The following is a 26,096-nucleotide window of genomic DNA, read 5'->3' on the forward strand; positions in this document are numbered from 1 at the left end:
CTTCTTTGGGGGGTGGTTATTAGGTAGGCTTGGGGAAGGCGGAGTTTGGGGGGCTGGGGGCGGGGCTCCTGCGCTGGGAGGAAGAAGGGGGGCGCGCTGGCTTCAGCTCCGCTCAGACAAAAGGCGGCGGCGGGAGCGGGCGGGAGGCGGAGCGGCGCCGCGCGGGCCTCAAGGTGACACCCGCCCCCGGCCCCGGCCCCCCCAGCCCGGCCCCCCAGCCCGCCTCCCCACCCGAGCCCCTCTCCCCCTGTGCCCTTTATAGGTCCCCTCCCCCCGTGCGGGGGGTGGGGAGCAGAAGGGGCCCCGCCCCCTCCCGTCCTCTCCCCAGGGCCCCGCGCAGGATGCCCCCGGCCCCCGGCAGCCCCCCGGGAGGCCCTGAGCTCGACGCACCCCCTCTACGCCATGTCCCCCCCTGGCTCGGCCGCGGGAGAGAGCGCCGGCGGCGGCGGCGGCGGTGGCGGCCCCGGGGTCCCGGAGGAGCCCACAGCAGTGGCGGCGGCGGACGAGGGCCCCGCCCGAGAGGAGGTGAGAGCCGAGGAGCCCCTTCCCCGGGCGCGGCCGCAGCATGGCCCCCCATCCCCCTCTGCGCGCGGCCCCCACCGGTTCCGCCGCAGCACGGCCGGCGCCCCGCACCCCGAGCCGGCCGCTGCAGCCGCAGTCCCGCGCCAGTGTCCCCACCCGGCGGCGGGAGCTGTCCGCTGTGGCAGGGGAAGGGGCCGCGTCAGGGGCGGGGCTCGGGGGGTCCTGGGCAGGGGGAGGGGCCTAGGGGCGGAGCCTCGCAGACCCCGGCCAGATCCGGGTGGGGATAGTGGCCGGAATCCAATATCACCGAGGGGATGCTATCTTGAAGGCCAGGAAGGGCAACTTGTAGGGGCTACAAAGGCAGGAGAATGCAAGGGAAAAAGAGTGATATTATCTGAGCGAGGGTCTTAAGAAGGTCAAATGTGTAGAGGCGACACCCACCTAACCCTGCATACCTCCTCTCAACCCTATCACTGGGAATGTGTGTGCAGCCCCCCACCCCTAGGCCCCTCACCCAGGGGGCCTGAGCCCACGAATCCCTCATAGTGTTGGTCATAAGCACATCCCTACTTGGGGGCCTTACTCTTCAGTGCTCTGAACCTGGAGACAAAAGAGACTGAGGAAAGTACCAGGAGCACCCCCATCTCCTATGTACACTCACACACACACACACGGACGCTGCACTAGGGCAGAAGCACACAGGCAGACAGGCCTGCATGTAGGGCCCCTTTGCTCTCATTGGGACAAGTGTGCACCAGGCCGGTGCACATATGCACACTCCCCAAGGACAAGGCTCCGTAAAAGGCTCTTGGACCCTACACTGGTTTGTTTATACTGTGTACTATTTCCTAGCCCACCTACCTCTCTACATTTTCAGATCTTTTCTTTGATTTCACACCAGGCCCACTGCCTGTTACTGTCCCCTTCTTTTCCATCCCTTCCCCTGGCTGGCCTCCAGGCCAGGCTCTAGGGACTGGAAGAATAAGTCAGGATCTCAGCGGGAGTGTGCACCGTTCCTAAAGCTGGACAGCAGGAAGGAAGAGTGGGAAAGCCCAGGCACCACCAGAAATCCAGCTCGATACCCATCTAATAAGTGGCTATTGGGTGCCAGCACCATGGTAGACAGCCAGGGTGCAAACAAATGGGGCCCTGCCCACAGGAACACCCAGTCTAGTAGCAGAGCCAGACATGTAAACAACTCACCGGGGCGACTGTGTGACAGAACCCGCCAAGTGCTTTAAAAAGCTAACAGGCCCCGGGAGAGCACCAAAAATCGTTTTCTCTTGACAGATGACTGGGCTGCAAACATCTTCCTGCCTACCCCTCAACACCCATCCCACATCCCCTCTCCCTTGCCACATGCCTCTGCCCTTCTAGATATCTCTTCTGGGACTGCCTTCAGGGACACCAGCACCCTCCCATCTTAGAACAGGGGAAGGGTCTTAGGGTGCAGGAGGGAGATTCACAGGGAGCCTGGAGTGCAGACTGTGAGGAAAGAGATAGGACCTGGGGTTTCCTGGGGGCTCCCTTCCAACGGAGGTATGAGGCCATTTGTCTGTGAGGGACACGGAGGTGGATGGGTCAGAGGAACGGCTCTTCCGGGATGTAGGACTGAAAGAATCTGGAAGAGAGGATCCACCTGTTAAGTGGGAAGGTGATGTCAGTGGAACACCTGGAAGAAGTCTGGGCTGGGGACCTGCCTTTGCTGATGCCTGTCTGTCCTCCCTTCTCTTCCCCATCCACACCTTCTCGTGTTTCATTGCTATCTTTGTGTCTGCCCTTGGACTCTGTTTCTCTGGGTGTTCTCCTATCCATCTATGTCTTTGCCACCTGGGCCCCCTCTCTCCATCTCTGGTGCTGATCTCTTTTTGCTTCTTGGGGTGTCTATTTGAACTTCCCTATATTGGCACTCTGATCCCTTTCCTGTCCCCATGACTCACTCTGGGTCTCTTCTCTGTTTATCTCTGGTCCTTGGCTCCCCTCTCCGTCTTACATGTTCTCTCGACATCCCTGTCTCTGACTGTCATCTCTGGTGCTGGCCTCTGCTTCTCTGTCCCTGCATCTGTCTTTCTCCCGGATCCTGCCACTGTCTCACTTCCCTCTCATCTCGGCCCCTCTTCCTGCCCCTCTGAGTAGCAGCGTCCCATCCAGCCCTCTTTCACCAAGTCCCTCTGCCGTGAGTCCCACTGGAAGTGCCTGCTGCTCTCCCTGCTCATGTACGGCTGCCTGGGGGCCGTGGCCTGGTGCCACGTCACCACGGTGACCCGCCTCACCTTCAGCAGCGCCTACCAGGGCAACAGCCTCATGTACCATGACAGTCCCTGCTCCAACGGCTACGTCTACATCCCCCTGGCCTTCCTGCTCATGCTGTATGCTGTCTATCTGGTGGAGTGCTGGCACTGCCAAGCCCGCCATGAGCTGCAGCACCGCGTCGATGTGAGCAGTGTTCGGGAGCGCGTGGGCCGAATGCAGCAGGCCACGCCCTGCATCTGGTGGAAGGCTATCAGCTACCACTATGTCCGACGCACCCGCCAGGTCACCCGATACCGCAACGGAGACGCCTACACCACCACCCAGGTGAGGGGCTGGAGGGGAGCACAGGCCAGTCCAGATGGGAGGGGGGGTGCACATCTGGTCCACCCTGCCTGTCTCCAGGGGTAGGAGCAGAGGCGCAGCAAGCTCGTGTAGGCACTGCAGTGGAGGGGCGGTAACAACAATCATAATAACAGCAAACACCAGCAGATAGCCTGCTCCAAGTAATTTACAAATATCAAGTTATTTATTTAACCCTCATAACAACCTGATGAGTAGCTAACTGTTATCCCATTTTACAGATGAAGAAACTGAGGCTTGGAAGGGTTAAGTGACTTGCCCAAATTCAAACAGCTAGTATGTGAGGGAGCTGGGATTTGAACCCAGGCAGTCTGCTCCAGGGTCTATACTGTTTAGTGCTTAATGGTTGGAGGCTACTTCACATGTATAGTCTTATAGCATGCTCTCACCTGCTCAGTGAGGTGGCTGTTACAAAGTCCTCTTTCACAAGAAGACCTTAGCTCAAGGACTTGCCCAAGATCGGCAGCTTCCAAGTGGTAGTGCTAGACTCAAACCCAAAGCCCTGGATCCCAAGCCCAGGGCTCCCAGAAGTGAGAGTCAGCTGGCAAAAAGGTGGAGGTAGGTGTGGGAGGACACATGGAAAGTGGTGGTGGTGGGGATTGTCCATCAGCACTTCCTGGTCCCTCCAGGACTAGACGTGTTAAGAGCCCTGGAGGAAGAGTAGGAGGAAGAGATTTCCCAACATGAGGGTGACTTTCCTCCCAGTACTGGGATGGGTAAACAGAAGCCTGGGGCCTTGAGAATCAGGAGGGAGGCAGGGCAATCACTCAGGGGGGAATAGAGAGACCAGAGACAAAGGCCCTCGACAAGAAGCTCCTCTGAAGGGCCCATTTAGAAACACACTGTGAAAGGGAAGACAGGCAGGCTTTAGTGGTGAGGGGGCAGTGCAGGACAATGGAAACAGTGGCGAAAGGGTCAGGCAGGCCCACAGAGGAGTTCATGGCCAGGGCTTGACCTACAGATGAAGCAGAGCTTAATTAAAATGAGAAAGCACACAGGTAGGGATGAGGTGGATCCCTGCCCTCATCTCTAACTCAATGATTAAGCTGAGGGCCTCAGTGTCTCCATAAACCAGATGAGAAGATCCTACCCGACTCCAACAGGGATCAGAAACAGGATAGGCTTAGGTTCTGACCAGATAGTACAAGAGCAGCGATGGGGCCGGCGGATGAGGGTGAGCAGACATAAGAGACCCCCGCCTCCTTCCCCAACGCCGCAGGTGTATCATGAGCGTGTCAACACACACGTGGCAGAGGCTGAGTTCGACTACGCGCGCTGTGGCGTTCGCGACGTGTCCAAGGCACTGGTGGGGCTGGAGGGCGCGCCGGCCACGCGGCTGCGCTTCACCAAGTGCTTCAGCTTCGCCAGTGTGGAGGCCGAGAACGCGTATCTGTGCCAGCGGGCGCGCTTCTTCGCTGAGAACGAGGGCCTGGACGACTACATGGAGGCGCGCGAGGGCATGCACCTCAAGAATGTGGACTTCCGCGAGTTCATGGTGGCCTTCCCCGACCCCGCCAGGCCGCCGTGGTACGCCTGCTCGTCGGCCTTCTGGGCTGCGGCGCTGCTGACGCTGTCGTGGCCGCTGCGCGTGCTGGCTGAGTACCGCACGGCCTATGCGCACTACCACGTGGAGAAGCTCTTCGGTCTGGAGGGCCCGGGCTCCGCCAGCAGCGCGGGCGGCGGCCTGAGCCCCAGCGACGAGCTGCTGCCCCCGCTCACCCACCGCCTGCCGCGGGTTAACACGGTGGACAGCACGGAGCTCGAGTGGCACATCCGCTCCAACCAGCAGCTGGTGCCCAGCTACTCGGAGGCCGTGCTCATGGACCTGGCCGGGCTGGGGGCGCGCGGCGCGGGGGACGCGGCCGGTGGCTACGCGCCCATGTGCCGCTACGGCGGGGTGGGCGGCCCGGGCGCGGCGGGCGTGGCCCCGTACCGGCGCAGCTGCGAGCACTGTCAGCGCGCGGTCAGCAGCTCGTCCATCTTCTCGCGCAGCGCCCTAAGCATCTGCGCCAGCCCGCGGGTCGGCCCGGGGCCCGGCGGAGGGCCTGGCTGCGGGGGCAGCCGCTTCTCGCTCGGCCGCCTCTACGGCTCGAGGCGCAGCTGCCTGTGGCGCAGCCGGAGCGGAAGCGTCAACGAGGCGAGCTGTCCCACGGAGCAGACGCGGTTGTCGAGCCAGGCCAGCATGGGGGACGACGAGGACGACGAGGAGGAGGAGGCCGGGCCGCCGCCGCCCTACCATGACGCCCTCTACTTTCCGGTGCTCATCGTGCACCGGCAAGAGGGGTGTCTGGGCCACAGCCACCGGCCGCTGCACCGCCATGGCTCCTGCGTGGAGACCTCACTGTGACCAAAGGCCCGCGATAAGCCCGCTATTCTCCCTCCTGCCCCTCGCCGGACTGTACCCCCCCTGCCTGTAGCAGGGGGAGTCACGATGATGACTGAGTCTGTGCTGGGCGCGGAGGATGTTTGGGGGAGGCAAGGGTGAGCGGGACAGACTCCATGGGGATGAGACCCCCGCCTTCCCTGCACGTAAACAGACAGATGGGTGGGAAGGGGTCGCAGTTCCTATAGAATCCCATAGGGGCAGAGCCGCCTCTTTCATCCCCGCCCCTGAGTTCCTGAGGGTACCCCTCCCCTTCCTAGACACACACTGGATTTCCCGTCCAGCCTTTCAATGGATCTTCTGACTGCTACGTGGCGACTGTGCTGTGGGACCCGCGTTGGGCCTCCTCTCAAGGGAGAGGCCCTTGCTGTGCAGCGGGGGAGGTTCGGAGCCTGGAGAAGGGAAATTGTGGCTTTCCTTCTTCTGCTGCCTGGCTTCCCAGGGCCTGTGTCTCTACCGAGGGGGCCCTGGTTTGGTGAACAGCAGGGCTAGTTTCTAACCAGCTAATGAATTCAGTGGGTCTGCGCCGGGGCCAGGTGTCAACCCCATCTTAAAACCGTGGAAATGTTGTTATCCTCTCCTTGGCACATCGGGCAAAGACCGGGGTGGGGTTCCTTTCTGCTACTCCCACCACTATTGTTTATTTCACTGGGCCCCTGGAGTCTGGGTCCTGGAGAGACACAGACGTCACTCTCCTCCCTTCCCTCCTGCTCCCTGGCTCTGAAGAGCTGTTGCCAGGGGGGCAGGGTAGGGCAGTGCACCTCAGTGCTTTCTCAGTCCTCTGGGAGCTGCCTTCTCCCTGGGTTCTAGGAGGGCACTCCCTTCCAAGAGGGTGAGATCCCACCCACGCAGCATTCCATAAAGCTGGTCAGAGTGAATGACTGACTGGGGAGCTTGGGGATAGACCTGAGTGACAGTGGGGACCTCTGGAAGCGTGACGGGAGTCAGAGGAGAGGGCAGTGAAGGATGGAGTAAAAGGACCTCCAAAGGAGGGCGTGTCTTTGGGGAGCAGCCCACAGGTCGCCTCTGCAGGGCTGAGGACCTTGTCACAAGCCCCAGCTGAAGAAATACTCAATTCCAGTGGCAGGGTCAGAGTCAGATTCTCTAAATCTTGCCCAATTCCTCCATCCTCCCCCATCCCATGAGCTGACGAAGCCCTGCTCTGTGTCCCGGGGACTTCAGAGGGGCTTCCCGCCACCGCCACAGGGCCCTGCCCCACATCCTGTTCCCCCAAAGCTCTGACATCCCCTTCACCCCCCCCCCCCCCACTGCTCCCACTCTGGTGTGCTTCAGTGTGCATGTCTGTGTACAACCACCCTCCACCCGCCCTCCCAGCTCCCCCTGCTAAAGTTTTCCCAGCAGACTTAGTGCCTAGAGATTGAGCTATATTTCAAGTTGAAGAGGATAACCCTTGGCTGCCTAACATTGCTCACCCCTGATGCTTCTCACTTTGCCTGAGCTATCAGAGCTCCTTCTTCCTCTCCTGCAATACCCCGCATCTTCCGTCAGCCAAGCTAGGCCCACACCCGCCAAGGGCATGGCCTCTACCTATGCAACATCTCTGGCTCCCCTGCCCCCCTCCCCTTGGGGGGCTCGGGAGGCACAGGTTGTAGAGACAGTCTGTGGCCTGTGGCGGTTGAGCTTTGTTTCTTGTGGAGATGGCTGAAGGCCAGAGAAGGGGAGGCTTAGGCAGGAGGGTACAGCTGCCCATTACGATTCCCTGACAGCAGTGCCCATCTGCCTGCTAGCACTGAACCTGCCTGGACCCCGAGTCTGTGCTCCTCGGGGGCCTGGCGGTTGGAGCACCCCTCTTTCCTCTGAGTGGACGTCTGTGAGGTACAGATGGTGAGCTGTGGCCTCAGGCCCCAGTTCTTGGCCAGCTGGCACCTGAACGTCTTGCCCTTGTGTGGGGGCAGCCTGGCCACCTCCTGGCTCCAAGGAGGGAGGAACTCAGCTCCTCCCTCAAGATTGGTTCTGAGGTAAACCCTGAGCTGGGAGAAAGTAAAGGGGGTCCCTATTACTACTTTTGCCTGTACTGACCGTTCCTGCCTAGGTTTCTCACACAGACAGCCTCATCTCCCACACATGCACAGACTTAGAAACCAGTTCTTTGGTCTTTTTCCTTGGTGGCTTTATTGATTGTCAAGGAAAAGGAAAACCAGAAAATTAGTCTACAATTAAACTTTACGCTGAATGTTCTTGTTTCTCTAATTAGAACCTCTGCTAGCAGCTGTGGCTATGTACGCACACACTCACCCTCACACCTACACATTTGCACTCTGGAACTGTCAGAGGGTGTCAGGCACAGACAGACTCGGGGTTGCCCAGACAGGCACACATTGCAGTCACTCCCAAGCCCCCTTTGGTGCTCTGCTCAGCGCCTGCTTGTTGGGAGGAGCCCCCAGAGAGCAGGCACCGCTAGGCTGTGGTTTCAGCCTGCGGCCCACCCTTCGAAAACTGGTCTGCAGGTTGTGGGGCCCTCAGTCTGAGGAGGATGGGAGATGGGACTCGGCCTGAATCCATCAGTCAGGTCCTCTCATGGCCGTGGGTTGATGTGATTTCTGTGGGTGTGGCTCCAGGGTGGGCAGCCACCCTGGGGGCCTGGAAGGCTCCGTGTGTCCTGGGGACAAGGGCTTGTGGGGTGGGCTGGGCCTGGCTGGGAGAAGACAGGTCTCTGTCAATTGGGTGCATCACACTGTGGCCTTTCTGTCGTGGATTTCCAAGCGCAAAGATTGTACAATTCAAACTGGTGGATAATAAAGTTTTGGATGACTCACTGACTTCTCTCCCCAGCGTGACACCTCCCCCACCATCTTCCCCTTCCATGAGAAGCCATCACCTCTGTTTCCCCCTCCCCAGGTTGTGGGGAAGGATTAGGGGATGTCGTGGCCTGTAGAACTGGGTAACTCAAGCAGAGTCAAGTAATAGGGAAGCGGCATCTGCAGGGGTGAGGGTGGAAGAGCCAGGCAAAGTTCTGCTGTAGCAGGACCAGGTCAGGGAGTGTGTGTGTGTGTGTGTGTGTGTGTTTGAAGGAGGTCAAGGATCTGTTCAGTAAAGAGGAAGATGGCGGTGATCAGGGTCACGGGTGGCCCTGTGGGAGACCCTGGGCAGGCAGCCCTTCAGAGTTCTCTCTGCCTCTCCCTATACCTGGAAGAAATCATTTATTTTCAGGGGTAATATCTTCTCCCTGGCTAGGGGACTGGGTCCCAATTTACACCCCTTCTCACCCTATCCTAGGCCCCTTCCCTTCCTCACACCTTTATGCACACGATCCTTGATTACACTCTGATGATCTTCATGGTCCCCCCTCCCTCCCTTCCGGGGAACCCGTGTGGCACTCTGCAGCAGGCGTGGGGGAAGCGTGAAATGAGGGGTGGCAGTGGGGCAGTGACCCAGGCCTCACTGCCCCAGCCCTGTCCCCTATCTTATCCTGCAGGGTTCTCAGGGCCCTTGGCAGTGAGTGGTGACAGGAAGTGGCTGGGGTTCAGGGTGCGCTGGCGGGCCTCTTCACGGTTGGTACAGAGGGCCTGGCCAATGAGGTACTCGCTCTCCTGGGTCACGTCTGACAGGCGCAAGTCGAACTGCAGGAGGGTCTTGTTGTCGGACATGCCTTCCAGGAGCTGCTTCCCACCGTCCTGGGGGGGGGGGGTGTGTGCAAGAGAAGCGTCATTTTTTAAAAAAAGATTTTATTTATTTTTAGAGAGGGGGGAGGGAGAGAGAAAGAGAGGGAGAGAATCATCAATGCGTGGCTGCCTCTCCCCCCCACACACACACACTGGCCTGCAACCGGAGGCATGCACCCCTATTGGGAATGAAACCAGTGACCCCTCAGTTCGTAGGCTGGCGCTCAATCTACTGAGCCACACCAGCCAGGGTGGGAAGGGTCATTTTTTTTTCCATAGACATGTGTCTGGAACAAAATAGTACTTAACATAATTGTGCAGCACCCTGACATTTTCATTCTATTCTGTTCTATGTGAGCTGCAGTAGCTATCTTGGGACCCCATGAGGAGCACCAGAGAGCCAAGGTATTTTCCAACCCCAGAACCCCCTACCTTGGGGCTTCTGATAATGGCCCTCAGGGAATATTCCCCTTGTTTAAGCCAATTCCAAGAGCACCCCCTTTGAAGACAGTGTGAGTGTGAGCAAGGCTGCTCTCTGGGGAGGTTCAGTGGAAGGAGCAGGGCCTTCACTGAAGCACCTAGAGGGGCCTCCTCACAGCTTCAGCCCCGTCTGGGTCGGGTGGGCTTGGCCCAATGGGAAGGAATTTCATGTTGGGAGGCAGAGCTGCTGCTCTGTGGTTGTGTCCCAATCGTGTGTTGCAAAGTCAACGTAATACAGAAGCATTTATTTAAAAAAAAAAATAGACTATAAAGGAAAACATTAGCAGACATATCAAGCAGTAAAAGTAAATTTCAATTAGGTTACATTCATGTATATGTTCACTAGGTATTCATGTAAATTGCATTTCTTACTGTGAGACTTGATCAAGACAATTTGAGAAACCTTGTCTACTGGAAAGGACCCCGGCTTTCAATTAGCCCTGGGTTTAATCACAGCTCTGCCACTTCCTACTGATTGGATGCTCTCAGGCACATCACTGATGTCTCTGAGACAATTTTCCATCTGTAAAGTGGGGTTAAGAATATACATTTTACTAGATAACTGTGAGAATTAAAGGAAAACTAATGGATATTGGGCACCGAGCACAGCATACTCATATAACCCTGAGTGGTAGCAACAGCTTGCACTTACCGAGGACCTAGACCGTGCCTGCAATGGTTAACTGCTCTGCAAGTACAACTCATTTAATCCTCCAAGTAACAACATTTCGAAGTAGATGGCATTATTATCCCCATTTTACAGATGAGAAAACGGAGGCCCAGAAACATTAACTTAACTGAGGTGCTAAATGGCAGACTTGGCATTGGATGCAGATATAGTCTGTGATCTTAACAGTTGCCTGGTAAGTGCCCCGTGACCACTGGATTCCACCCGCACCCTCAAGGCCCCAAGGCCTCTCCGTGGCCCTGCCTGTCCCAGGAGCTGTGGCTCACCGGTCCTATGTGGTTGCAGGACAGGTTGATGCTGATGAGCGTGGTGTTGACAGAGAGCACCTGGGAGATGAGAGTGGCTGTAGGCTCCGAAAGCTCGTTGCCGCCGAGGTGCAGTGTGGTGAGGCACTTGTTGGTCTGCAAGGCGTGGGCGAGTGCCTGGCCGCCCTCATCCTCGATGCAGTTGAGGCGCAGGTTGAGGGAAAGGAGGTTGGTGTTGTGTGCCAGAGCGTGAGCCAGCGACTGGGCGCCAGGTGCACGCACCTGGTTGTTGGCCAGGCTGAGCACACGCAGGCGGCTGTGGCTCAGCAGCTTGGCGGCGGCACGTGCGCCACGGTCCCCAATGAGGTTGTGTGACAGGTCCAGCTCCTCGAGGGCTGGGTGGTCCAGCAGGCTACGAATTAGGATGCGTGCCTTGTCATCGTCCACCTTGCTTCGGGTCAGCCTAAAGATCTGTGGGCAAGTAAAGCGTGCATAGCACTTGGTAGCCAGGGGTAACCTGCCTGCCTACCTCCCTTCTGCAGGTAGAGGAGGGAGCCAAAGGGAGGCCTGAGGTTCTGCTCACCTTGCGTTGGCCACCTGGTTGGCTCTTGGGCAGGACAGGTGTACCCAGCATGGCAGAGTGGTACAGAATTGGTGGCAGGTAGTAGGGGGAAAAGGCTACAATTTCTTGAGAAATTACTATGTGCTGGACATGCTGCTAGAACATTTTACAGCCACTGTCTCTCACCCTCAGCATCCCAGTGAGGTGGAACAAGTTATCTCCATTTTACAGACAGAGGCTTAGGGCAGTCACATCATGTGCCCAGAGTCACACTGTGGTTAAGGTGTGGGGGCAAGTTTTGAATCCAGGTCCGTTTGACCCAGCAGTCCCTCGCTGCCGCCTCTTGGGCCGGCTGGGATCCACCATGGCAAGGAGAGGACTTTTCAAAGGAGATTGCCAGGGTAAGAACCAGGGAGAAAGTGGGAAGGGTGAGAATCAGGAAATGGATGGGATGAAGTAAACAGATACAGGAAAAGGTGTAGGATAGCATTATGAATATGAGAGATGGGAACCCCTGTCTCTTTTCTTCTCACTGACTCATTCCACCCCTTTCTCTTCCTTGAGACCTCAGAGTGGCTGGCCTGTCTACTCTCTCCCTATCCTTCAGTCTTCTCCTTTCTTTAAACCACTCTTAGCTAGCTTAGAGTCCACTGTCTTTCTCACCTTTTCGTTGTGTCCTTCTGGCAAAGCTGCCACCCTGGATCCAGCCCACTGTCTATTTTCTGTGCCCTGGCAACTGACATGATGGGAAATGTTACGTGACAGAACTTGCTGGTCTCACTGGAGCCACTGATCGCTCCTCAAGGCTGTGTGCTGATTCAGTTCTGCTTCTCTGGCCAACATGTCCTCTCATAATCTACATCAATCCCAACATTCCGCAGCCTCCTTCAGGAACCACCCTAAAGCTTCCTTGCAGCAGGTGAATCTCCTCCTGCCCCCGAAGCCAGTGAATGGGAACTCCTGATTTTTCTCCACTCTCCCTTCTGTCCAGGGCCGACCGCCCCACCTCAGTCCTGGATCCCGCACTCCTGCTTTCTCAGGAACCCTTCGTGGTCAATGGACCTGCCTGTGCCTCTGTCCCGGACTCAACCCATTTCCTGCAACTGGATGAAAATCTACATTGGTTTTACACTCATGCAAGTTTCTCCTTAAGAAAACCCCAAACCCTCATCTATTTCTATCCTACCTTTCTCCCCTTTCACAGCCAAGTTCTTGAAAAAGTTGATCGCACACATCCAGTTTCCTCACTTCCCACTCTCTCCATAAACCACTGCAATCTGGGCTCTGGCCGTTGCTCCTGGCACCCCACTAACATAGCTCCTTCCTCCCCTCAACCAAATAACCTTCTTGTTTGCTAAGCCCAGCCCCCAGCTCCACCCACCCCATCACTGCTCACCTCCTCTTCTTGAAACGCACCCTCCCTTGGCTTGGTGACACAATGCCATGTCCCCTTTCCTTCCTTGCCGGTTTCCTGGCAGGCTCTCTCTCTACCAATCAGAACATTTGGGACTTATTTATACTAAAAAATCATTCAATGTATATCTGGAATTCAAATTTAACTGGACGCTCTGGTTTTTTGTGTGTGTGTGCTAAATCTGGCAGATATCCTAGTTGCAGTTTTACATTCACATGATTGCTGATTAGTGTCTTTTATTGCACTAGACAGTTAGCTCCAGAGGGCACAAATGGTATAATTTGGCTCCATGCTGAATCTTCAGCACCTAGGACAGAGCCCAGAGTGCAGATGTTTGTTGAATGAATAAATAGCTGAATGGGGAGGGCAGTGCCTTGTTCATCTCTGCGTCCCCAGAACCCAGCTGGGTGCAGGGTGCATGAAGGGACAGTCGGTCAGTGAGTAAGGAAATAAGAGGAGGAAAACGACGATAGCTGAGGAAGAGGAAGAAGAGGTGAGAGGGAATCAGAGAGATACAGAAAATGGGAATGGAGGAAGGCTGGGGGGTGGGGACTGACAGTACCTTGAGGGTGTGGCACGCCTTAAGGGTCGCCGCCAAGGAGTGGCAGTCACGGTAGGTGAAGAGAAACAGGTTCCACTCGAAGTTCATGCCGCAGTCCTTGACACCATACACCAGGTCCAGCTCCTCCAGCTGGTTCAGGCCAGCCACCAGGTCACCCAGTTGGTAGTGGTCCATGGTGGGCTCATCCATCTCTCCCTCGCTGCCGGAGTCGGACTGTTCCCCACTGTATGGCTGAGGTGGTAGCTGCACCGGTGGAAGGAACTGATCCACACGGATCCTACGCACATAGGTTCTGCAGAGCGGCAGTAGGTCGAGGATCACGGCGGGGTCCGTGGTGCCTGGGATGAAGTGCTTTATCAGATTCTCCAGGTGCCGCTCGAAGAACACACGTTTCCAGCTGCTGCCATGGAAGTCCAAGTGGCACACAGGCCAGCGCTGCACACAGCAGCGGTGCCAGTAGCTCTCGTCATCGATCAGGTTGGCAGTTACAGCCAGTGGCAGGTCAGTGGGCAGGTGGTTCAGTACCTTCTGCTGGTGCTGTGGGGGCAGCTTCTTCAGGATAGGGTTGTCTGTAGGGACAGAAGAAGGAAAGCAGAAGTCACAGTGCTGGGGAAACCACCGCACGGTGTCCCGGGCTGGGCCTGCCTGGGGCACCGAGGAAAGGGAAAACCCTCCCCTGCCTCAAGGAGCCCCAGTCGGAGGGGGAGGCAGACTTTGCTCTCAGGGAGTCTCAGTCTGATAGGGAAGACATAGTCCCTGGCTTTGGGGTTTTCCTTGCCTGAAAGTTGACATCTTAGCCTCTGGTCTCAGGGAATAAGGAAAGAATCTTAGGTCCAGCCCGCAATCATCACTTAGTCTGATGGAGGGGACAATCCCTGACTTCAGAGGCTCCCAATTTTATTTGATTCATTCATTTTGAAACAAACAAACAAACAATTTTTTAGCACCTGCTATTTGCCAGACACGGTTCTAAGTGCTGAGGGCATAAGAGTGAATGGAACAGAGGCAGCTGCTTCCTCCCGTGAGGGGAGTCAGACAATGCCCAAGTCAAACACGTAGGTTAGGTGGTGACAGACGCTGCAGACAGAATCATGGCCCTGTCCTCGGAGAGCTCCCATCCAGTAGGAGAGGCTGGCAACTTGTCTTTGAAAAGGATGGGCATCAGCAGCACACATTGCAAAGAAGAAACCAAGAAAATATACACACCACAGGAAACTCCGAGAGAGTAAAGGCCAGTCAACCAGGGAGGGCTTCCTAGGGGAGGAGGTAGGTAGGGTTTGGGTGGGGTTTTGTTGGAGAGAGTAGGAAAGGTGAGGAGAGGGCACAGTCATGGAGACACACTGTGGGTAAGAGTCTAGTGGGGCCTGGAAGTGGAGACAGCGGGAGAAACTGTGGGCTCCAGGGGCCGAAGGGAAGTGTTGAGTAGGGACGAGGACTCTGTGTGGAAGGGCAGGGGCTGCCCTAGGGCCCAGCCTCTGAGGCCTCTCCTCCAGGCAGTCCCCAGCCACTCTGCCCTGCCCCTGGCCTTCTCCTTCCTGCCACCAGCAGGAACAGACTCACTCTTGAAGTTCTTGACAATGTGCTGAATGCAGAGCTCTGTGAGCAGGGGCACGGTGGCCAGTGACCACTCAGCATCCTCGGCGATGATCCTGCGCATCTGACGTACAAGGGCTCCAGAGTTCGGGCCCTTGGACTTCACAGGGGGTGGGATGGTTGAGGCTTTTGAGACCTTTGGGCCTGAGCTCAAAGCTGGGCCTGCAGTGGTGGACCGGTCCTGGGTGGAGAGAAAGGACCGGCTGCGAGCCGAGGTAGCCGCTGCTACGGGTTCCTGCGTGCTGGTGACTGGCAACATAGTAACAGGTGACCCCTTGGTAGGTTCTTGATGCTGGTGAGAATCTGGAGCCAGAGGAGGGGATAGAGCTGTTACTTTGGAGGGTCTTGGTAGGCATGTATCAACAGAGGTAGCACAGAGTGGTTCTTAAGGTTCAGTCTGGGGTAGAGCAGATTCAGGTGCAAATCCCTCTGACTAGCTGTGTGGCCTTGGACAAGTTACTGAACCTCTCTGAGTTTCAGATGCCTCCTCTGTGAATGAGAATAACAGAATAAGATGACTAGGAGGGTGAATGTATCCAAAGAGGCACAGTACACTGCTACACATGAAACTGCAGCAAGGAATAGCCCCAAATTTTAGATAATGATAACTACATGGCAATTACAAGCAATTACTGTAAGCTGGACACTCTTTTCAGTATGCATATTAACTCATTTAATCTTTGCAAAAGACTTTTTGAGATAGGCACTTGTATTATTCCCATTTTTTCTGATGTGAAACTAAGTACAGGGAGATTACCAGACTTGCTCTATGTCACATAGCTTCCAGATAACAAGCACGGACTTAACTCAGTCTATCAAGTTCACATTCTGACCTCCACATTGCACGCCCCTCTGAGGGTGAGGGGTAAGGGTGTGTATTGCCAAAGACCAAGGTATAAGAAAGAAATGTTTAGTTCAAAACAATTCCCTGCAGTAAGTATTTTACAGAATTGCAACTTCCTGGCCCGGAGGGTGGGCTGGGAACAGCGCTGGCCAACAGAAACGCAAGGCAAGCCACGCGCACTACTGTAGATTCTCTAGGAGCCACGTTAAAAAAAAAATAAAGGGAAACAGGTGACGTTAATTTTACATTTAACCCAATATGAGCAAAACATTATCATTTAAATAGCACATCAATATAAAAATTACTGAGGTATTTTCTATTTATTTTTTCATACGAAGCCTTTAATATCGAAAGTAGCCGGCAGCCACTGTCTCGGACAGTGCAGCTGAGAATGAGGGGAGAGGGAGCTGGACCCACTCCCTGTCCAGGGCGCCAGCACCTTCTCCTCCTCCTCCCCTCTGAGAGCTGCAGCTCTGGGCCCCCTCCCTTCAATCTCCCCAGCCCAGTCTTCCTTCTAGTTCTCCAGCCTCCCAGCATTCCAGATGGCAGCAGGAAGTCGTGGGAGGTGGGAAGGCAGCTAAATCTGGGGCTGAAGACAGAAGACAGAGGAGGTATCTGGGGCTGGAGACCCTGCCCTGAGACTGTAGGCTGAAATGGGGCTTCCCAGCATGCAGCAACTCCTCTGGTCAGCTTCCCCTCAGATTTGCTCCCTGATACGAGGCCCTGTGTAGTGACCGGTGGGAAGGAACATTGTGAACCAGCACAGGTGTCCTTGGCAGATGGAGGAGACCAGATGGTGCACCCCAGGCCTCCAAGAATCTCGAGGAGGACAACCTGGCTCTGAGCATATATGTGAGTGAGACAGAGAAAAAGAGGAGAGAGAAAGATGGGGCGGGGGTTGTAGAGAAGATATATGTGTATTTGTGACACCCTTATGCAAATCAAATGGAAGTTAACAGATTTTGTCCAGAATTGTGGCATAAACAGCTTATACTTTCTGATTAATGGCCCCTCAGAGGGTGTGGCCAGGAGGGGATGCTGCTTAGAGACAGCAGATGGCTTTACATTTCTGGCTTTTAAAAAAGAATATTTTACTGATTATGCTATCACAGTTGTCCCATTTTTTCCTCCCCTTTATCCCCCTCCACCCTGTATCCCCCCTCCCTCCAGCACTTAATTCATGTCCATGGGTCATACACATAAGTTCCTTGGCTTCTCCATTTCCCATACTATCTTAACTTCCCTCTGTCTATTTTGTACCTACCATTTATGTTACTTATTCCCTGTACCTTTCCCTTCCCTCCTCCTCCTCCCCGCTGATAACCCTCCATGTGATCTCCATTTCTGTGATTCTGTTCCTGTTCTAGTTCTTTGCTTAGTTTACTTTTTTTTTTTTTAGGTTCAGTTGTTGATAGTTGTGAGTTTGTTGTTATTTTACTCTTCATAGCTTTGATCTTCTTTTTCTTAGATAAGTCCCTTTAACATTTCATATAATGAGGGCTTGGTGATGATGAACTCCTTTAACTTGACCTTATCTGGGAAGCACTTTATCTGCCCTTCCATTCTAAATGAGAGCTTTTCTGGGCAACCTTGGATGTAGGTCCTTGCTTTTCATGACTTTGAATACTTCTCTCTGGCCCCTTCTTGCCTGCAAGGTTTCTTTTGAAAAATCAACTGATCATCTATGGGAACTCCTTTGTAGGTAACTCTCCCCTTTTCTTTGTCCTGGCTGGTGTGGCTCAGTAGATTGGGTGCTGGCCTGCGAACCAAAGGGTCACTGGTTCCATTAGCAGTCAGGGCACATGTCTGGGTTGCAGGCCAGGTCCCTAGTAAGGGGTGTGTGAGAGGTAACCACATGATGTTTCTCTCCCCCCTTTTCTCCCTCCTTTCCCCTCTGTCTAAAAATAAATAAACAAAATCTTTTTTAAAAAGGTTTTCTCCTGATTTTTAATCTTGGTAATTATGATGTGCCTTGGTGTGTTCCTCCTTGGACCCAGCTTCTTTGGGACTCTCTGAGCTTCCTGGACTTGCATGTCTATGTCCTTCACCAGACTGGAGAAGTTTCCCTTCATTATTTTTCAAATAAGTTTTCAGTTTCTTGTTCTTCCTCTTCTCCTTCTAGCACCCCTATGATTCAGATGTTGGAACATTTAAAGTTGTCCTGGAGGTTCCTAAGCCTCTTCTCATTTGTTTGAATTCTCATTTCCTCATTTTGTTCCAGCCAATTGTTTATTTCTTCTTTCTGCTCCAAATCATTGACTTGAGACCCAGTTTCCTTCCCTTAACTGTTGGTTCCCTGTATATATTTCTTTACTTCACTTTTGCATAGCCTTTATTTTGTGATCATACTCAATAATTTCTGTGAGCATCCTGATTACCAGTGTTTTGAACTCTGCATCTGATAGGTTGGCTATCTCTTCATCAGTTAGTTGTATTTTTGGAGCTTTCATCTGTTCTTTCATTTGGGCCATATTCTTTTGTCTCAGTGCACCTGTTATATCATTAGGGGTGGAGCCTTAGGTATTCATCAGGGCAGGACAACCCTGTCGTTTTGGTGTTATGGCACTGTATGTGGGAGAGGGGTCAGAACAGTGCCACTTGCTCAGTTCTCACTTCACTTTCAGTCACTTCCCTTGCTATCCACAAGTGAATTGAGTCCTTTGAGGTGCTGCCCTGGTGCTAATTCCCGAGTGGGTGGGTTTGTGTATATTCTAGGACCCTGTGGGTCCCTCCAACAGACTCTCCTGTAAGACTGCCAATTTCTCCTGCCACTTCAACCCCCACAGGTTTTTATAGTCAGAGTTTTTGAGGCTTTAGTTTCCTGTGCTGGAACCCTGGGTTGCATGATCTGTCTCTCTCCCCAGTTGTTCCTTCTGGCTTATCCCCATGCAAATGTGGGACCGCCTGATCTACCAGCTGCAGTCTTGCCACATGTCCTCTCTGCCCCCTAGCTGCCGGTCTCCACCCTCCTACAAGTCTGGATGAATGTTTCTTCATTAACTCCTTGGTTGTCAGACTTCCATACAGTTTAATTTTCTGTCAGTTCTGGTTGTTTTTGGTTTGTTTGTTTTTAAATTGGTTGTCCTTCTTTTGGTTGTGCAAGGAAGTGAAACCTTCCTACCTATGCCTCCATCTTGGCTGGAACTCTGCATTTCTGGCTTTGCCAGTGACTTGCCATGTGACCTTTGGACAAGTCACTTAACCTATCTGAGGTCAGTTTCCTTGTCTGTAAAATGGGATAACAGTATCTTCCTATGCAAGCATTGTGGGGATTGCTCTAAAATAATATTTGAATACTATTGCTATTATTTGCAAAGAGTACTGGAGGGTGTGTATGGAGGATGAAGGCACTGTGATGGACAGGGGTCCTGGGGTCCTAGGCTGGGGGGAGGATACCCTGGACACCAGCTTCTCGACTGCTAACCTGAGATGGTATCTTTGAGTGAGGCCCTCTCCTCTCTTCAGGGAAGCAAGGTGGCTGTGGCTGTGTTTGGGGCTGGATGAAAGGATGGCCATCTGTGCAAGAGAAGAGAATAGACAGCAAGCCAGCCCTGTTCCTGCTAGCTCTGCATCAGGGCTCCCTCCAAAGTCTTGGCCTGAAACATTCCTGTATTCCCTTTTCCCAATGCATCCCAAGATACCCTGTGAGCACACCCAAGGAAGCGAGACCCAGCTGGGCAGGGGAAGCCCCAGGTGACTGGTGGATGTTGCCCTGGTGCCCACCACTCCCCAGGTATTACTCACAATACCATCAGGCCTCACCATCCTGGGAGGCCACATGTTGGGCAGCCCCACCTGGGCCCAGGAAATGGGTGGGGCCAGCCTCCCTGACTAATGCCTCGCTGTCTCAGGACCCGAATTTCTTCCTGAGATGGTTGTAATCTCTCTTGCTACTGTTTAGACCCTGCAGACTCCTCTGGGCAAGACACTGCAGGACGAGACCCAGGGTGGGCCCCAGAGTCTGGAGCCACTTCCAGGGAAGAAAAACGCAGAGCATCCCTCCATGGGCTCCGTGTGCACGGCTGGTATAAAAAAAACCACCCTACCTTTGTCCTGTGATGTTTACAGACACCTGCATATATCAGCAGGTCTGCTGTCATTTTTAAGGCAAATACTGAGACCATTAACCTCATAATAAGGTCAGGGTTGATTGTTTCCACTTAATAACTCCAGATTTTCTCAAAAAAGATATTACAAAATATTTTTTTGGCAAGCAACTTATTACCTGACACAGAGGATTCTTCTTTTTTTTTTATCCTCACCCTAGGACATGCTTATTGATTTTAAAGAAGGGGAGGGAGGGTGAGAGAGGGAGAGATACATTGATGTGAGAGAGAAACATCAAATGGTTGTCTCCGGTACACACCCCAACTGGAGACTGAAGCCACAACCTAGGTACGTGCCCTGACTGGGAATCGAACATGCAACCTTTTAGTTTATGGGTTCATGCTCCAACTAACAAGCCATACTGGCCAGGGCACAGAGAATTCTTCTAAGGAGAATTTTAGTTCCATATTTTTAAAAATCTATTATTGAAAACTAATATGAAACAAAGTATATTTAAAAGGATATGAACAAACTTTTTATCTCCTTGTTATTAATGTTATAAAGATGATATGGTGTGGCCCCCTCCCTGGCAGGTCGTGACCCTGACCTTCACCCTCTTAACCATCACCAGGTTGCCACCCTTTGGCTCCCCTCCCACCTGTCTCATGGTTCTTTCTCAAAGTGTCCAGCACAGGCTCTTTGCACTCCGCCCACTCCTCGAGTGTTGTGGTTCCTCAGGGCTCTGTGCAGTCGCCCCGCCTCACTCCCGGTGCTGGTTCCCAGCTCTCGCTCTGCTCTGGGCTCCAGACTCATGTCTGCTGGCCTGCCTCCCAGCTCCCTAAAACTCAGCTGCCCTGTGAGAGAACTCAGTGCCTTCCCCCAGCTGCTCCTCCTCCTGGCTCCCTAACTTGGCCAGGGGCACCATGGTCCATCCAGATGCCTGAATCAGAAGCTGGGCATCCATGCTCTCCTTCCAGCCCCGACATCTACTCCCTGTTGGAGCCCTTTGCTTCTGCTTCCCACCTCAGCACCCACAGTCTCCCTCCTGCTGCTGCCTTAACTCAGGACCTCAAGGTCTGCCTGGATTGTAGCTTCGGGTGCCCAGCACCTGGGTCTGTCATCCAGTGTGGTCCTCTCACATCTAGCCTTTCCACAGCTGCCACGGCAGGCCCCTGGTGGTTCACCACTGCTCACTGGGTACAGTTCAGTTCCTCACTTCTGAATAGAAAGCACCCTGTGACTGGACAGTCTCTTTGCATCTGGAACACGTCAAGCTAGTTCGAGCTGCCCAGCCTTTGCTTATACGGTTCCCTCCTCTTGGAATGCCTTTCCTGCCAGCTCAGCTCAGGAAGCAGGGATCCTTTGGAGACTGAGCTCAAGTACCACTTCATTTCTGAAGACTTATAGCCTTTCTCGTCCCCCAACCCCTAAATAGTCCCTCCCTGTATCGGACTCCCAGTGCTTGTGTCACTTCAGTGATGTGACTGACTACTCTCCCCACAGCCACACTGGACTGTGAGCCCCTGAGGGTAGGTACAGGGACTGTTTGCTACTCATTTTGGTCTCTGGTCCATAGCCAGTGTCCAGTCTGCATTAGGTGGGGTAGCTGTTGTTTTGGGGAGCTCCACCCCTTTACTGATCACAGATTCTGGCCAATAGGAGTATCCTATGTTGGGTCAGAGTGATTGGTTTAGGGTGGCCACCTGCTGCAAGCCAATCAGAGCCCTGCTTGGGGTTTGTCCAAGTCGAGGTAGAGAGAAGGACATGTGTCCCTGAAGGATACGGATCCCCTACGGCAGGCAGCTGTTTCCCCTCCCATGGAAAGACCTGTCTGCAGTAGAGGAGAGAAGCCAGGTGAGGCCAGCGGGAATGAGAGGTGAACAGAGAGCACTCGGCTACCTTCAGTCCCCAGTCCCAGTCCCTGAGGCCCCAGAAATGCCGGATTCCCCAGCGGTTCCCTCAGTTCTGAGACCTAATTTGGCATCTTCTAATGAGTCCCTTTTGCTCAAGCCAAGAGTTGGGTTACTACCCCTTTCTGAACAAAGGGTCCTGACCATTTTGATCGGCCCACCTTTTAGTGAATTAAATGATGGGGAAAATCCTTAATCAGCAGGTAGAATAGCTCGGTGGGATGGCTGAAAAGGACCAAAGCCTTCTGGGTTATCGTACATAAGGCCTGACATCTATCTCCCGTGGCCTCTTTTTCTCCTGAAAATCCCAAGCCTCCCGTCTTACCTCCCATCTCTCCAGCCACAGGACCGCACTATCCACAGCTAAGATCTGCTCAGCACGTAACAGTTACGAGAGCCTTTCAGCACTCTTCTCTCATTCGAGTCTTACAGACACTCTACAGAGGAGGCCAGGCAGGCTTCGTAGACCCCTTCTACCAGTGAAGAGGCTGAGGACCAGAGCAGGAAACGACTGGCCCTAAGACACCTGGGAGGGCCATGGCAGGTGGGCAGGGGCCTGAGGGCAGGCTGCTGCCTTAAGCTCAATGCATTGCTCTTTGACAGTCACTTGGTGTGTCCCCTTCCCCACACTTTCCTACTCTCCACTCAAGGAACAAAGCCCGTCCACTGGGAGGTAGGGGTCTTATCTTCACGCAGACAGGACCTGTCAGGGAGGACCTCCCACCCGGGGAGAGCAACCAGGCCTTGGCACCTCGCTGTGGGAATTTCAGGCCCCTAACATAACACCTTCATTCTGTTACATTAAAATGCACTCCCTGCCCTTACTGGTGTAGGTCAGTGGGTTGGGCTTCGTCCTGTAAACCGAAAGGTTGCTGGTTCAATTCCCTGGTCAGGGCACATGCCTGGGTTGTGGGCCAGGGACCCGTTGTGGGTGTGTGACAGACAACTGATCGATGTTTCTCTCCATCTCTTTCTTTCTCCCTTCCCCTCTCTTTAAAAGTAAATAAAATCTTAAACAAGTAAAACGGTCTTCCCCCCTCAATGAAATAAAATCTTAATATTGCACACATGGGTATGTTCTTATATATTAACCTTGAACTACTTTTTAAAAATGCATCTCATCATTTTAGGTCAAACATAGTGAAGTATGATATATGTACTGACACTAATGCTGCAAACTAGAAAATGTAGAAGTCCTTTGACACATTATGCTGACAGTTTAAGTGTACGGAATTTATATATCCTCTTATCAGTCATCCATGCCTTGGTGTGAGTGTTTCAGATCCAAAAACCAAGTTAGGGGGCGGGGAAGAAAAGTGTACCTAATGCTGAGTCGGGAGGAGGGGGGAGGGCTCAGGGGAGAACGAGCAGGCAGGACCCCTGAGATAGCTCCGCCTACTTCACATGGCAGCCCTAATCTGGCCTGGGCGTTACCAGTGTTCAGTTGAGAGTGGTAGTAGGTGGCACTATTCTCCCTGGAAGCCTGCAGGGATGGGTAGACATGTAGTAGCCAGGGCTGAGGGACTTCCGGACAGCCCCCAAGGGCCCACGGAGGATAGCCCCAGAAGTGACAGGGCAGTCACCTTACTGTCTGGAGAACCCACAGGGCAGTTGGAGAGTCTCAGAGTTCGTAGACTGGAAGTGTGGTCAAGACTCTGGTCCTTCTCTGGGGCAGGAATTCTCTCTGATATTCCAGAGAGAAGGTTGGGGCCCCAGACCTGAGTGCCTCTTGTGCCACCATCTGGCCTCCTCATCTAAGGGCTGGAGAAAGTGGGGACGTGCCCATTGGCCTTTTATCTCCTGGAGCCTGTCTCACGGGCCTGCTGGGCTTCACAGGCTGTGCCTCCAGCATCAGTCCCACCCAGCCCAGGACCACAGTCCTGGAGAAAGGCCACACCTGCTCCTCCCAGGTCCCCACACTGTGTCCTCAACCAGGGTCCAGGGTCCTGTAACCACTTGCAGGACATAATTCAAAGCGTTAGGTATGAAGGCCTGCTTTCGACAGGCCCAAGCACAGGTAAAATAAGTGATGAGATGACCCCATTTGGTCAGTGTTGTCCTTAGTTCTGAAGGCTTGCATCTGGGGGACAAGCATTCTGGGAACCATGTCCTTGCCTATACAGAGTTGCTTACTATTTGTTGGCTTCTAAGCTCTCAATAGCATGTGCAGTGCAGGTGCCATGTAGCAGCTGACTAAGGGTTCAGGGGTTGTACTGTCTAAGGTCAAATCTCCACTCTGCCCCCTAGCGTCAGAGAGACCTTGGGCAAGTCATTTTACCTCACTAAGCCTCCATTTCTTTCTCTATAAATGAGGATGTACTTAATGGTACCTTCACAGGATTAGCCAGAGGATTAAAGAGTGAATGTGTGTGAGGCATTTGTATACTCATAGTGCTGGGCTCACAGCCAGCACTCAAGCAAGTTAGATGTTACGATGAAGATGTTAGATGGCTTACCCAAGTTTATTAAATTTTCAGATTTATTACTGAGGATTATTATTGTTGTTATAACATCATTATTCCCATTTCACAAATGAGGAAACGGACTCTTAGAAAGGTTAAGTAACTTGCTAAGCTTCATATGGCGAGTAGGTGGAGAAGCCACAGTTTGAGTTGGTATCTGTCTGAGGCTCTCTCTTATTTTCATGAATAAAATCATAACCAGTAATAAGGTGTTGGGGTTGCTTTCTAACTGTCCCAGACTGGTCGCTCACAGCATTTTCCCATTGGACCTCCCACTTTCTGGTGAGCTCTCTTGTCTTGTCACCAGCATGGAGGGTGGCGGTGCCCTTTTGGTGCTGACCTGAACAGCCCAGGTTCCCTCAACCCCTACATCACTGCCAGGCACAGGGTCTTTCCACAGAACTGAACCGTTGCTTGTATCCTTCAGCCTAATGCTCCACGGGGGACCCGTAAAGATCCTGCAGAACTCTGCTCTGCTTCCCCACAGCTCACACTGCCCTCAACATTCTTCACAGACCTAGGATTCAAAGCATGAACCTCTAGCACATTCCCTCCTCTCAGAGGAAGACTCAGACCTTCTCCACCCTCTGAAGTCCCCAGTTAAATGGAATCCCTTTGGGCAGAGGCTTCTCCCGCCTGCCCAAATGGAAAAGTTGAAGATGCTGGAGGAAGCCATCGCCCCTTCCTGCTTGTCCTCAGCTGTCCTCACCTGCCTTCCTCTGAACTGAGAAGCTGAAGCCCCTGGCCCTCTGGAGGCCCACGAGCACCTCTGTGCCCTTGACACTCTGATGGGCCACCTGAGGCAGCACCCACTGGGCCCCCAGTGCTCTGCTCCCTTCTCTGGCGCTTCCTGCGCCTTCAAACTCAGCCCCTCTTTCACCCCAGGCATCTGTCCTCAGGGCCCTGGGCTTTTGTCTACATTTCCCTAATTTTTTCACACCAACCACCACTACATCACACCTTGCCTCAGGCCAGCTCACTCCCAAATTCTAATTAGTGGAATCATGAAAGAGAGGCAAAAAAAGTTTGTCTGACAGAGCCCAGGCCCAGCCCACTTGGTCCGTTGTGAGTGAAACACTGCACTTCTCGTGCCCCTGGGCCTGACCCTGCTGCCACTCCTGCCTACTTAGGTCTGTAGCCTTGAAAAGGGCTCCAGTGGCTTCACTCCCCACCGCTCATCCCTCCCAACGGCTCAGACTCCCTGCGGGGAATCTCAGCGCCAAAGGTCAGACAGGCCCTCCCCCAACTGCCTAGGGGGATGCGGCCCTTGCTTTTCCTAGGTAACCAAGGGAAACCAGCCCTGCCGTGGGAGCGAGGTGTGTTGGCTTCTGGCCCCGCAGGAGGGATCGCAGCCCGCGGGAACTGGGGTGGGGGTCAGCCTTTCTGAGAAGACCGGGCCCGGTATAACTGCTCTCATCTGCGACCTATCCAGTGCCCACTGCCCGCTTCTTCCTTCTCATGGTAGCCCCCTTCCCTTGCGCCCAAACCCTAAGCCTTAGGCCTGGTTGTAGACAGTGGCGTGGGAGGAGGCGCGGGTCCCACCTCAAATGGGTGGGGGGTTGGGGAGTCTCCTGAAGTTACAGACCAGCCCTTCCCCGCCACTCAAAAAGTGGGAGCCAAGGCTGGGGCTGCCTGCGGGCTTAGAGCCTGGGTGGGTTGAGGGCATCTCCAGGGCAGGAATGGGGGAGGGGCTGGGAGAGTTTAGCCCCACAGGGGAGACCGGGAGTTGAGACCGGGAGTTGAGTGTTCTCTCTCCCAGAAGTTGCCTCACCGGTTCCTGGTCCCCAGGCTCGCCTTTCAGCAGGCTCTCTCAAGGTTCGCGCTGGTTGTTAGGGACGCTCCACGTCTCCAGGGGGCGTGCACGAGTGCCTGTCGGTCCGCCTGCGCACCAAGTCTCTACCGGATGCCTGGCTGGCGCAAGGCTGTCCTTCGAGGGATGTCATTACGTGCCTTGGCACGGGGTTGACGCAAGGAAGTTTCTGGCTAATGTCCTGTGTTCTTCTGCCGTACAGGCAGGGGGAACTCTGTGACCGTGGAGCATACTTTGTACTTCTGGGGAACATGTTTAGGAACGGGTGGGCTTTTGTGGGGGAAGGTGAGGAGTGGGGGGCTCCGGGCAGGGTCCCTGGACTGGAGTGCTGTTCCTTC

General features: G+C 54.0%; 2 protein-coding genes across 5 annotated transcripts; one reads left to right on the plus strand and one right to left on the minus strand.

The window, feature by feature from the left end:
* Positions 1–70: 70 nt before the first annotated feature.
* TMEM151B (transmembrane protein 151B) lies at positions 71–8,298 on the plus strand. Its single transcript, XM_028510073.2, has 3 exons — positions 71–525; positions 2,659–3,099; positions 4,355–8,298. The coding sequence occupies exons 1-3, from the start codon at positions 403–405 to the stop codon at positions 5,480–5,482; spliced, it is 1,692 nt and encodes a 563-aa protein (XP_028365874.1). The 5' UTR covers positions 71–402; the 3' UTR covers positions 5,483–8,298.
* Positions 7,424–26,049, minus strand: TCTE1 (t-complex-associated-testis-expressed 1). Of its 4 annotated transcripts, XM_036024167.1 has the most exons (6): positions 25,720–26,049; positions 14,653–14,988; positions 13,093–13,661; positions 10,837–11,025; positions 10,576–10,635; positions 8,357–9,153 (listed from the first exon to the last, which is right to left on the minus strand). In XM_036024167.1, exons 2-6 carry the CDS (start codon positions 14,942–14,944, stop codon positions 8,944–8,946), a joined length of 1,320 nt encoding a protein of 439 aa, XP_035880060.1. In that variant the 5' UTR covers positions 14,945–14,988; positions 25,720–26,049; the 3' UTR covers positions 8,357–8,943. The 4 variants fall into 4 exon arrangements, with proteins under 4 accessions (XP_028365877.1, XP_028365876.1, XP_035880060.1 ...); XM_028510076.2 differs by having other exon boundaries at positions 7,424–9,153; positions 10,576–11,025; positions 25,720–26,047; XM_036024168.1 differs by lacking the exon at positions 10,576–10,635.
* Positions 26,050–26,096: the final 47 nt, after the last annotated feature.

Source organism: Phyllostomus discolor, chromosome 4 (assembly GCF_004126475.2).
Source record: "Phyllostomus discolor isolate MPI-MPIP mPhyDis1 chromosome 4, mPhyDis1.pri.v3, whole genome shotgun sequence".
NCBI classification, from domain to species: Eukaryota; Metazoa; Chordata; class Mammalia; order Chiroptera; family Phyllostomidae; genus Phyllostomus; species Phyllostomus discolor.